The 13,077-nt window shown below is 44.2% G+C and overlaps 1 protein-coding gene across 1 annotated transcript in view; it reads left to right on the forward strand.

Annotated features, from left to right (window-relative positions):
- ANXA6 (annexin A6) overlaps positions 1-13,077 on the forward strand; it is an 88,908-nt gene that overhangs the window by 31,141 nt on the left and 44,690 nt on the right. Inside the window, exons 3-7 of the mRNA XM_040440363.1 lie at positions 8,704-8,794; positions 10,727-10,821; positions 11,007-11,120; positions 12,063-12,153; positions 12,243-12,322. Of these exons, the coding sequence (XP_040296297.1) occupies positions 8,704-8,794; positions 10,727-10,821; positions 11,007-11,120; positions 12,063-12,153; positions 12,243-12,322 (471 nt within the window). The remainder of the gene's footprint in view (positions 1-8,703; positions 8,795-10,726; positions 10,822-11,006; positions 11,121-12,062; positions 12,154-12,242; positions 12,323-13,077) is intronic.

Raw genomic sequence — 13,077 nt, forward strand, 5'->3', positions numbered from 1 at the left:
CTGTGGATGACACTGAAGGGGATATCTGTGGATGACACTGAGGGGAGGATCTGTGGATGACACTGAGGGGGGGATCTGTGGATGACACTGAGGGGGGATCTGTGGATGACACTTATGGGGGGATCTGTGGATGACACTTACGGGGGGATCTGTGGATGACACTGAGGGGAGATCTGTGGATGACACTTACGGGGGATCTGTGAATGACACTTAGGGGGATCTAGGGAGGGGTGTGGGGACGTTGGGGTAGGAGGTCCTGGAGGGGTGTTTGGGTGGGAGCTCTGGAAGGAGTGGGAGGTCCGATAGGTATGTGGGGGTGGGAGATCCGGGAGGGGGTGGCTCATAATTATTTTTGCTATGGGGCCCAGTCATTTCTAGCTACGCCCCTGATTGGTAAGATTGGGCGGGCAATGGAGCGATAGAGCGCCCTGCTGTAGGAGAAGTCAGCGGGAGATGAAAGGAGGAGGGGCCAGCTCCTGGTGGTGTCGGGCACACGGCGCAAGCATGGCGGTGGAGGATCTGACTGAAGCCTAAAGACCAGACATCAAGGTAGACTTGCAGAAGAAGGTGACAGCGCAGTATGTGATGTATACATGTGTGTAATGTATGTAGTGCAGTGTGTGATCATCACATACTGCACTACATACATTACACACATGTATACATCCCATGCCCCCTCACAGTAATAATGCCAAGATATGTGCCCTCTTCACAGTAGTAATGCTCACACATGCCCCCTCACAGTAGTTATGCCCAGATATATGCCCTCTTCACAGACGTAATGCTCACACATGCCCCCTCACAGTAGTTATGCCCAGATATGTGCCCCCTCACAGTAATAATGCCAAGATATGTGCCCTCTTCACAGACGTAATGCTCACACATGCCCACTCACAGTAGTTATGCCCAGATATGTGCCCCCTAACAGTAGTTATGCCCAAATATGTGCCCCCTTACAGTAGTTATGCCCTGATATGTGCCCTCTTCGCAGTAGTTATGCCCTGATATGTGCCCTCCTCACAGTAGTAATGCTCACTCGTGCCCCCTCACAGTAGTTATGCCTTGATATGTGCCCTCTTCACAGTAGTTATGCCCTGATATGTGCCCGCCTCACAGTAGTTATGCCCAGATATGTGCCCCCTCACAGTAGTTATGCCCTGATATGTTCCCCCTCACAGTAGTTATGCCCAGATATGTGCCCCCTCACAGTAGTTATGCCAGATATGTGCCCTCTTCACAGTAGTAATGCTCACTCGTGCCCCCTCACAGTAGTTATGCCTTGATATGTGCCCTCTTCACAGTAGTTATGCCCTGATATGTGCCCGCCTCACAGTAGTTATACCCTGATATGTGCCCCCTCACAGTAGTTATGCCCAGATATGTGCCCCCTCACAGTAATAATGCCAAGATATGTGCCCTATTCACAGACGTAATGCTCACACATGTGCCCTCACAGTAGTTATGCCCAGATATGTGCCCCCTCACAGTAGTTATGCCCAGATATGTGCCCCCTCACAGTTTTGCCCAGATATGTGCCCTCTTCACAGTAGTTATGCCCTGATATGTGCCCCCTCACAGTAGTTATGCCCAGATATGTGCCCCCTCACAGTAGTTATGCAAGATATGTGCCCTCTTCACAGTAGTAATGCTCACTCGTGCCCCCTCACAGTAGTTATGCCCTGATATGTGCCCTCCTCACAGTAGTTATGCCCTGATATGTGCCCTCCTCACAGTAGTTATACCCTGATATGTGCCCCCTCACAGTAGTTATACCCTGATACTTGCCCCCTCACAGTAGTTATGCCAGATATGTGCCCTCTTCACAGTAGTAATGCTAACTCATGCCCCCTCACAGTAGTTATGCCCTGATATGTGCCCTCTTCACAGTAGTTATGCCCTGATATGTGCCGTTCTCACAGTAGTTATACCCTGATATGTGCCCCCTCACAGTAGTTATGCTCAGATATGTGCCCCCTCACAGTAGTTATGCCCAGATATTTGCCCCCTCACAGTAGTTATGCCAGATATGTGCCCTCTTCACAGTAGTAATGCTCACACGTGCCCCCTCACAGCGTTTGCATTTCTTTCTGGCAAAGCTACCTGGTTCCGCCCCACGAAATTTACACCAAGTCTAGTGCGGCCCTCAGATAAAAAATGGTTGGGCACCACTGGTTTAAACAAAGGTATCCTCTATCCACAGGCTAGGGGATAACTATTAAATCGGTGGGGTCCTACCGCTGGGACCTCCACAGATCATGAGAACAGGAGCCCTTTACCCTGTGGAGCCCCCCTGAAATGGATGGAGTGGCTGGTCGGAAATGCGTGTTGCTGCTCCATTCATTTCTATGGGAGAGCCGAAGATAGCTGAGCGATGTACTCGTCTATCTCTGGCACTCCCATAGAAATGAATGGAGCAGCAACACGCATTTCCGATCAGCCACTCTGTCCATTTCAGAGGGGCTCCATGGGGTAAATGAAGGGCCCCTGTTCTCATGAGGGTCCCAGCAGTAGGACCCCCACCAATTTAATAGTTACCCCTTAGCAGTGAATCAGAGGGTCACTGCTTGACAAAGCGCTACAGCATGCTGTGTTTTTGAAAAGCAGCCAGAAAGACAAAAACACCACCTACAGTAATTAACATATATCACATAGACCTTGAGGTCACATCTGGAGCTGGCGATTTTACTGCAAAAAAAAAAAAAAAACTGAAAAACGACAGCAAAAACCTGTCTGAAAGCCACCTCAAGACTCAGTTATGACTTTTGCTACCACTGACACTTTATATACATGAGCCCCAATATGTCTTGTGCAACAACTAACAGATGGAAACTAAAGGGAACTTTCCCAACATGTGAAAGTTCTTAAAATATTAGAAGCATGAAATTGACTTAAATAGAAAAAAAATCTCTGCAATTCCTCTCTGTTCCTCCTTTGGCGTGAAGATTTGGTTCCAGTTTCATCTTTGTGACAGTTATTGGAGTTATCTGTGTTGGACAATCCCTTTTATGTTGGTAGAGTCTCCCCACAGTAATGGCTCATGCACACAAAGATATGGCGGCCAGGCCCGCAAACAGCGGGTCTGTAATATACAGGCCCCGGCCGTTTGTGCACCGCATCATGGATGTGGACCCATTCACTACGGAGTGCTTCCATGAGGTTTCTCTCCGTGCCTTCACACCACAAAAAATAGAACATGTTCTATTATTTTGCGGTGCAGACAGATCATGGACTCATTCAAGTTCAAATAGTGGATAATCTTTATTCAGAAACAGCTTATAGTTAAAAACAGTACATAAAATGGAGTGGTTATAGGTAAAAATGAGAGCTGAAGTGGCTACTCAGAAAAAAGACCTACATTGATACAATGCCTAGTGGCAGACAGAACTGACCAATTCATATGATAAATGCAAATAGCTAAAAAGAAAGTGCATATATAAAATACAGACCACACAGCAGCTCCTAGCCCCAATACGCGTTTTGCTTGAACTTTTTTTGGGGTTGGATAAGAATTTAGCATAGGCTAGTTTCACACTAGCTATAGGTATCAGCGCAGCAGTTTTCTTCCAGGCGATCCTCTGCATATTTGCCTGTTTGTAGCCGAATTTCCGTTGGTCCCCATTATAGTTAATGGGGCCGGACGGAGATCTTGAAACGCAAGTCAGAGAGATCCAGTAGGTGGTTCCCTGCCAGAACAGCCTGCCGGATTCCTAGCTCAGAGGACGCCCTGATCTCTGGAACCCCATGCATTTGCTTGTTGGTAAAGTCTGTCACTGGTTATATATTAAATTCAATAAAACAGATAAATTAAGAAATGAAAGTTATATTAAGAAATTAAGCAGCACGGAAATGACACAAGGATAAAAGGTGAAGATAAAAAGATAAATACTTTTTTGCACAGGCTTATCCACACTCTCAAAAGCTGACCATAGAAGTTGTCTCATTTCACCATTACTAAGGTGATACACAGTCCCCACCACCAGCTGGCTGGGAAACAGTGCAGTGGGCCGATGCTGCGCCATCTCAGTGCATGGGAGCTACAGAAACAGGATAATACAGTAAGCTATGCTGTGTTTCCAAGTTAGAAACACTATAGTTTGCTGTGCTATATTGTTACTGTAGCTCCCAAGCTATGCGATTTTATGTTTCTGAAACAGCGAAGCACCGGCCTACTGCACTGCTTCCCGGCTAGCTGGTGGTCGGGGTTTATTACAAATTACATGGTCGATCGATCATGGCGAAATACTGGATTCAAGGGATAGTGGACCACTGGGACCCACACTAATCCCAAGAACTGGGATCCCCAAGTCCCTGTGTGAATTAAGCAGTAGTGCACATGAATGATCACTGTGAGACTGCCGGTCATAGCTGAGTGCTGTACGCAGCAGTCCCATGGTTAGTCCGCAGAAGTCCCATGGTCCCACGGGGTGCCGATGTGTGTGAAGGCTGGCTGGGGTCTATGAAGGCTTTTATAAGGCTTTTTTATTCAATAAAAAAATCCCATTAAAAAAAAAGTATGCTTTTTTTCTATTGAAAATATGCTTTTCAATTAAAAAAATTGCACAAAAAAAATGTTTGGTAACGACCCGGACTACATAAATATCACGTAAATTATCATAAAAAAAAAAAAAAGACAGAATTGCTCATTTATTCTTAGTTGCCACCGAAAAAACGTAATAACAAGCGATCAAAAAGCGTAATTTACTCCAAAATGATACCAATGAAAATTACAAGTCATCCCGCAAAAATCAAGCCCTCACACAACTCCATAGAAAGAAAAATAAAAAAGTTGTTGATCTTGGGAAGCAGCAATGCAGAAACATTTTATTGCAAAAAAGTAGTAAAACGTAAAAAAATAATATATGTATTTGGTATCACTGTAATCATACTGACCTAGAGAATAAAGATATGTTATTTATATCAAAAAATGAACGCCATAAAACGCAGTGGCAGTATTGCTGTTTTTCCCATCTCCCTCCCAGACAGAGTTAATAAAAGTTAATCAGGAAGTTATGTGTACCCCGAAATGGCGCCATTAAAAACTACAACTTGTGCCGCAAAAAAAAAAAGTCATCATAAAGCTATGTAGACGGAAAATTAAAAAAGTTTTAGCTCTTGGAACACGATGATGAAAAAAGGAAGAAAAACGCTTGGTCAGTAAGGCCCAAAACAGGCTGGTTACTAAGGGGTTAAAAGAACCTTGATTGCCAGCCTTGGATTCTGCAGAGAGAGAAAGTTTAAAAAGACGAATGGAAGGAGTATTACAGACCCCACCATTACCTCTATCCATACATTGCTATTGGGGAAGCCTGTGATTTGCTTGGAACTGTACCTTGATACAGTCGGAAGTACTACTATTCCTATCCTGCACTTTAGCAAAGAGAGACTTATTTATTTTCCACCACTGGCCTAGTTATTGACTCCAGCATTATCTGCTGGCCATTGCACCTGCATTTAGACGCCTGCTAAAATACCCAACACCAAGAGCACCCTAATCACCATCTTACAGGAACCCCAATGTCAGGGTGTGCCCCAAGGGAAGAAAGGGTGCACCCTCCTACCACTGCATACAACCTAACCTATTCTTTTGGACTGCTCAAAAAAATAAGTCTGTAGCACTAGAAAAAGTTGCAGTGTAGACCTAGCTATAAGACTGGGTGTCCATGGGGAGCCACAATGGTCGCACAAATACAGTTTGTTTTAACTGATAATCTATCCACTGGATAGATCATCAGCTTCTGATCGGCGGGGGTCCGACACCCGGGACCCCTGCCGATCAGCTGTTTGAGAAGGCAGCGGCGCTGGCAGTAGCCCCACGGCCTTCTCGCTGTTTACCGCAGGCCCAGTGATGTCACGACTAGTATCAACTGCTCTGGGCGGGGCTAAGCTCCATTCAAGTGAACATAGCTTAGCCCCGCCCAGGCCAGTCATACTAGTCGTGACGTCACTGGGCCAGCGGTAAACAGCGAGAAGGCCACGGCACTGCTGGAGCGCCGCCGCCTTCTCAAACAGCTGATCGGCGGGGGTCCCGGGTGTCGGACCCCCACCGGTCAGATGCTGATGATCTATCCAGAGGATAGGTCATCAGTTTAAAATAACTGCAGAACCCCTTTAACTGAGGTATCACGTTTACATTTGTGGGAAATCAGCCCAATTCAAATACTATTTGCATCCACATAATAATTATTTTTAAAAAAGTGCCAGTCCCAAGTCAGTACCCATACACTGCTCATATAGATGATATTGTCCATGGATTAATGCAGCTACAATGTAAACCAAAATCCCATAACTGCCGTACCTGTTATCCCTTGAAACTTGTAGGACTGGGGTCACAAATGTATATTAGGTTTATGCAGAGGAGAGTATGAGCGCCATCTGTCTACATCCTGTTGTGTGCGTAGCTAGGAGACTAAGTTATTCATATGGAAACTATCAGTCAAGTGCAGGAAACCAGTCATATTGCTACAAATTACTAATCATCTGGAGAATTTACCTGTGTTTAACGGAGCCTATAAAATACATGATTATTTCATAGTGCAGAATATGAGCATATAGCACTGGGAAGCCTTTCAGTCAAGTATGGTCTGGAGTTCAGTTAAGGTCGCACCCTCTGCCATGTCCTCGTAGGGTGCTGCCAGGAAAATAACGGGCATAGAGATAATAATCACACACCTTGTAGTGCCAAAGGGGAGAACATTTTAAATGCCACCCATTCAGCCAGGGATCTTCCTTAAAACCCATTTAGGTCTAGCTTGCAAGACAGTCCTGCAAAAATCAGTATGCAGCCCGCTCTGTTTTCATGACATTTTGGGCACATGGCCGCTACAGTAGGCTACTAGACTAAAGTCGTAAGAATCAGGAACAAATCTACCACGGAGATACTGGGTTAACAGCCTACAATGGATGATCCAGGATTGCAATGCTAATACCAGGCTCAAGAGTGGAAAGAGTCATTGAAACCTGCGGAAACTGTGTCAGGCCTCATGCACATGACTGGATATGATTTGCGTTCCTTAAAATGCGGATTTCCAAAATATGGATAGTCCGTGTTGCATCCATTTTTACTGCGGACCCATTGAGTTTAATCGTGCTTTGGTCCGCATTTTGTGGACATATCCTATCTTTTTGTGGAACAGACAAACGGATGCAGAAAGCACAAGGATGATCAGGTGATTTCCGCATTTGTATGTCTGTTCCGCAAAAGGATAGAACTTGTCCTATAGTTGCCTGCAAAATGTGGACCATGGTTACATTGTAGGCAACAAAAACTGTGTATGCAACACGGACGGTATACGTGGACCACAAAATACATACATTCGGTGGCCGTGCATAAGACCTTATTTGTAAATTTTTTGTTCTCCCAATACACTTTCAGCTAACACGTGGCATACTTTCCCGCAGTGTTTGTCCTGAGAGCCTAGATGCCCTCTAGTGGATAAATGATGTATGTCTCCTTTTATTTAGTTACTTCTTTTGCTTATCTAGTGCTGGTATTTTCTGCAAAGCTTTACAAACGCTGGCCTCACACACTGTCCCTAGCAGTATGTCTTTGGAGTGTGGGAGGAAACCCATGTAAACACAGGGAGAACATACAAACTCCATGCTGACTAGTGACTACTGCTACTACAGACCCTATACTAACTATTGGTTGGCTTTGCTTAAGATAGAATTTTATGCCAGAATTGTGGAACAATCTGGGTATTAAATATTGCGTAGAAAGCCTTGTGAAGACACACACATATTCCATTAATCCATGCACCATTGGCGTACTAAGCAGAGATACGGTAATTTTTCTAAATCTAGATGACCAAAATTGCTCCCTATTTTGGCTCAATTTACACCAAAATATAGGTGCACTCACATTATTGTGCTCATGAAAATAAAAACTCTTAAAAAGTGGAGTCAGTAGGATACTATTCTAGAAAATTATAAAACATGCTTTATTAAAACAAAGTAACAAAATCAATATAGGCCATATGTGACGCATTTCAGTCCGCCTCCTTTCTCGGACATAACTGAAACACGTCACACGTGGCCTTTAATCCTTTTGTTACTTTGTTTTTAGTAAAGTGTGTATTATAATAAAGGAGCGCCCCCTGGTGTTGTCCCATGTCTTTAAAAAAATCTAGAATTTCGGAGACTGGTTAAACCAGTAGGTACTAATAAAAACTAGCAATCTACAGCCTGCCTGAAACTGAGATCAGGAGCTCTTTGCTGTGCATATCATGAATAGGACATTTGGGTGAAGCATTATAAGTTTAGCCCTGTTTTTTAAATTACTCTTGAATGAACATTGCCAAGAATTTCATACACATAGTTGGATTAATTCAAAAAGTAGTATCTGATATCTATTACTTCTGCTTCCTCCTGGCTGCTCCTCTGTAGGCCTGGCTCATCCTGGGCTCTAGGTGCCACTGCACATGACGCCCTGATGTCATGTCTGGTGGCACCTAGAGCCTATAAGGAGCTGGACCTGCAAATGAGGAGCCGTGAGCAAGAAGAGGTGAGAAAGTAAAGGGGTTTGTTCTGGGGTCTGAATATTGGTGTCTGGTCTGGGGTCTGAATAATGGTCTACATTTTGCTTACTTGGTTTAGAAAACATGATGTGTTATAGCGTTGTAATTATATATGCATCATATGACAATAATGACACTATCTTATTTTATCTTATAATCTTTCTGTCCGTTGTCTTGCTCTCTATAGCAGGGAGGCCGCTACAGAGGATCGGTGAGGGATTACCCTGACTTTGATGCCAGCCAAGATGCTGAAACCCTTTATAAGGCTATGAAGGGATTTGGTATGTATAAATAATGACATTTAGGTTATTCTGGAACAGAATAATGACGAAGGGGTTGTCTGAAATAATTAAGAATCCCGGACAAGCCCCCAAATGTTCTACTTACCTCTTTCTCCAGCGCTGTTCTCTGGGACGCTGGGTCTGGTTCTCCTGCCACTGCAAACAGCAGCACATGATTACTGCAGCCAATCACCATCCTCAGCGGTAGATCACTGAGCACAGTGATTGGCTGCACCAGTCATGTGACATTTCAAGGCACATCGCTGCTGCTGTTTTTAAATAAACAGCAGTGGGAGAACCATACCAGCGCCACAGAGTAGAGCGAAGAGAACTGTGAGTATAACATATTCATTTTTCATATATATTTTTTTTCTTAAGCCACTTTAGGGTCTTCTTTCTTTTTTTCATTTTGTCATTTAGATTTTTCGGTTATGCTAATGAACCTTCAAGGTGCCCAGAGGGGCGTTACTCCAATCCTCTAGAGCCCAGTAACACCCCCCCCTGCAGTGCCCAGCCCGCCTCCTCATAAATAAATTTCCTCCCACAGCCGAGCTGAACGGCGCCTCCCCCTCCGCTACGTCGTATAATTTATTCAACATACGAACCTTGCTTCGTCCTTTCTTGCGCATAAAATCTTGCGCAGCCGCAGTATCGGTGCCTGTCCGATCCTACGGCTCCTGAGGGCTGTCCGATCCTACGGCTCCTTGAAGGTTCATTAGCATAACCGAAAAATCGCTTTTTTATCTAAATGACAACATGAAAAAAAGAAAGAAGACCCTTGCTGGAAAGAAGGTAGTTTATTGAACATTGCAATGGTAACAGCTTGATATGCTAAAACCTGATGACAGATGCCCTTTAAGAGTGTGGCCTAGTTTGGTACTTAAAGGGGTTGTCCTAGATTTGTTTTTTTATTTACCCTCCCCTTCCCAAGTCTACACAGACAGGGTCATATGTCCTGCTGCAGCCAATGACTGGCCTCAGTGGTAATGTATCCCAAGCAGAACATCACTGCTGGGTCACATGCTGTTTGGAAACATGTCACCACTGAGTCCAGTCATTGCCTGCAGCAGTGCACATTACTCTGTTTATCCAGACATTTAGAGACAGGGACCAGATGACCAGTGAAGGGAGTCAGGGACCCAGGGTGCAGGAACGGCAGGGAGCAGATAAATGGTTGAAATTTTAACAAAGTAAAAAAAAAAAGCTGGACAACCCTTTCAAGGATGGATGCAATGCTTTACCTGGGCCACCACCTTGAGGTGTGCAATATTGGGTCACTCTGCACAGTAAGGTTAGCCATGTACCTAGGAAAGCAGTCAGACGGACTTGTCTGAAGAGGACTGCAGACCTTACATTTACTAGAGATTTCACTCTTTGATTCTGGAATGTATTTATCTTTCTTTACACTGATGAGGAGAGAGCTTTATTCATTAAAACTTCTCATGAGACCTTTATATGCACTGCAACTCTGAAGCTCTATTGAAAAACAACAATAGCATTTCCCTTTTTTCCTCTAGCACCAGACACAATTTCCGATGGCCACCACAGCTACAACACATGTACAGCACATGGGGGTGGCAGGGGGGAAATCAAATTCCTTTAATTTCACATCATATCAAAAGAGGCATTTGTTGAAAGACAGCCGCACCGCTCTGAGCTTGTGCTCTTATTGGTGGAAGCAGACCTGGCCCTTAAGGAGCGCTGTCTAATACCTCTGTTAAAATGGGCTACTGTAGCATGGACCTCTTATAGGGGAACTGTGGCTGACATGAGTATGGGAAAACATGTCTGGTGCTGTCATAGATGCCAATGAGCTTGTCCCTGGCCCACCGCACCCTGTTCAGCTGTACAGCCTATTCTCAATTCTCCTGTGAAAAGTCTCTTAGATGCTATGTTGGCGCATGTTTACGCATGGCATTTACTTTCTTGTAGGCAGTGATAAACAAGCCATCTTGGATCTCATCACAGCCCGCAGCAACCAGCAGCGTATTCAGATAATTCAGGCCTACAAATCCCTCTATGGCAAGGTAACCACAGACTATTGTGCCATTGCCTATTGAGTCTTGAGCCCTAGTATTGCTTGTCTTCTTCTAAACATATAGCAGTTTGTTATCACGACCCCTTCCTTGTCCCTTAACATCTGAGGTGTGCACTTGAGAGGTATGAGGAACACACTCCTTGGTTCCTACTATATCTTTGTGTTTTCTCTTAGGATCTTATTGATGACTTGAAATATGAACTCACTGGTAAATTTGAAAGACTTATTGTTGGCCTCATGAGACCCCCAGCATATTTTGACGCTAAGGAAATGAAAGATGCCATAGATGTGAGTATAATACAATAGCAAATATTCATTATTGCACATTTACTTTCCAATATACAGCCAGGTCAGTGGGGTCTGCTGAATTATTAGCCCACTATATATATCATAGGAATGAATTCTGTGTGCAGCCCAATGGCTGGAATACAAGGGCCATCAAAAATGTGCAAGTGCCACTGTCACTTTGCACACACTTTTGTTATATTGCAAAGCTCAATGAAGATGAGATGGAGGAAGTGAGGGAGAAAGGAAGGACGGAAGCGAGGAAGGAGCAAAGAAAGAAGGGCAAGTAAGAAACAGAAGGGAGCGATTTAAGGAAGAAAGGGACATAGGGTGGGAGGGAGTTAGGAAGGGAGTAATGGAGGACGGAATGGAAAGTGGGAGGGAAGAAAGAGGGGTGGGATGGAGGGTGGGGGGAAGAAGAAAGGGAGGGAGTAAGGAATAAAGAAAGAAAGGAGAGGATGGAGGGTGGTTGGAAGGGAGGAAAGAAGGGAGGAAGTGAGGGATTGAGGGAGAAATGGAAGAAGGAATGAAGCAAGGAAGTGATGGATGGAGGGTGGGAGAGAAGGAAGGAAGCAGAAGAGAGGAAAGAAGAGGGAGGGAAGAAGGAAGGAACAGACGGAGGGAGGAAAGGAGAATGGAATGGACAGTACAGGGACAGAAGTAAATGATGGAGGAAGTGAGAAAAGAAATTTAAGGCAGGCATGGAAAGGAGGAAAGAAGAGGGTGGGGAGGGATGAAAGAAGGAAAAGGTAGATAGAGAGATAGAAAATAGATTGCTAGATATGAGAGATAGATAGATAGATAGATAGATAGATAGATAGATAGATAGATAGATAGATAGATAGATAGAATGAATAGTTTTATTTTTACCCATTATTTGTGCTATTTTTGTTTTATAAAATCTCATCCCTAACTCTGGATGTCATACATCTTCTGCCATGTTAGGGTGTGGGAACTGACGAGAAGTGTCTCATAGAAATCTTGGCCTCTCGGAACAATCAGCAGATTCATGAACTAGTGGAGGCCTATAAGGACGGTAAGTTAGCAGGGATCCTATGTATGTATGTGATCACTTGTTAATACAGTATGTGTATATGTTTGAATATGTTCTCTGGTTTATTACAGCTTACGGAAGGGACCTGGAGACAGATGTTGTCAAAGATACCAGTGGACACTTTAAAAAAATGTTGGTTGTTTTGCTACAGGTAAAGGCCATATAAAAAAGTCAGATTTTGGGTCTGTAAAGACAGTATACATTGTATTAGTGTTATACCTCATAACTTTAGGGATCATATTGATGGTTTATCACAGGGTGGGTGTCTGACCACTGAGACCCCTGCTGTTTGATAAAACATAGTAGTAGCCCTTCTAGAAAAGTATCGTGCCAGTTCACCCCTTGTCATTGGCTACATTTAGTTTTTTTCTGGAGACCACATGGTTGGCCCATTATAGTCAAACGCCAACTATGCAGCCTCCAGATAAACCCAAGTAGAGCTTACTCTAGATAAATTGGAACAATGCTATTCTAGCACCACTACCACCATGTTCTCAAGACTGGAGGGGACACACTGGTTAGAACCAAACACAGAACTGGTGCAAATCTTTCCATTATACGGTACCTCCACACCTGGTTTTGGCTCACAATCACGGATGGAAATCATTGATCAGACACTGACTGTGTGCAAGCGGCCTAAGGCAGTTCATACAGTCATGTGACAACTAAGGCTACTTTCACACTAGCGTTTTTGCTGGATCCGGCAGGGTTTAGCAAAAGTGCTTCCGTTACTGATAATACAACCATCTGCATCCGTCATGAACGGATCCGGTTGTATTATCTTTAACATTGCCAAGACGGATCCGTCATGAATTCCATTGAAAGTCAAGGGAGGACAGATCTGTTTTCTATTGTGGCAGAGAAAACGGATCCGTCCCCATTGACTTGCATTGGGGGTCATTCTCC

Source organism: Bufo bufo, chromosome 1 (genome assembly GCF_905171765.1).
Source record: "Bufo bufo chromosome 1, aBufBuf1.1, whole genome shotgun sequence".
In the NCBI taxonomy this organism is placed as follows: domain Eukaryota; kingdom Metazoa; phylum Chordata; class Amphibia; order Anura; family Bufonidae; genus Bufo; species Bufo bufo.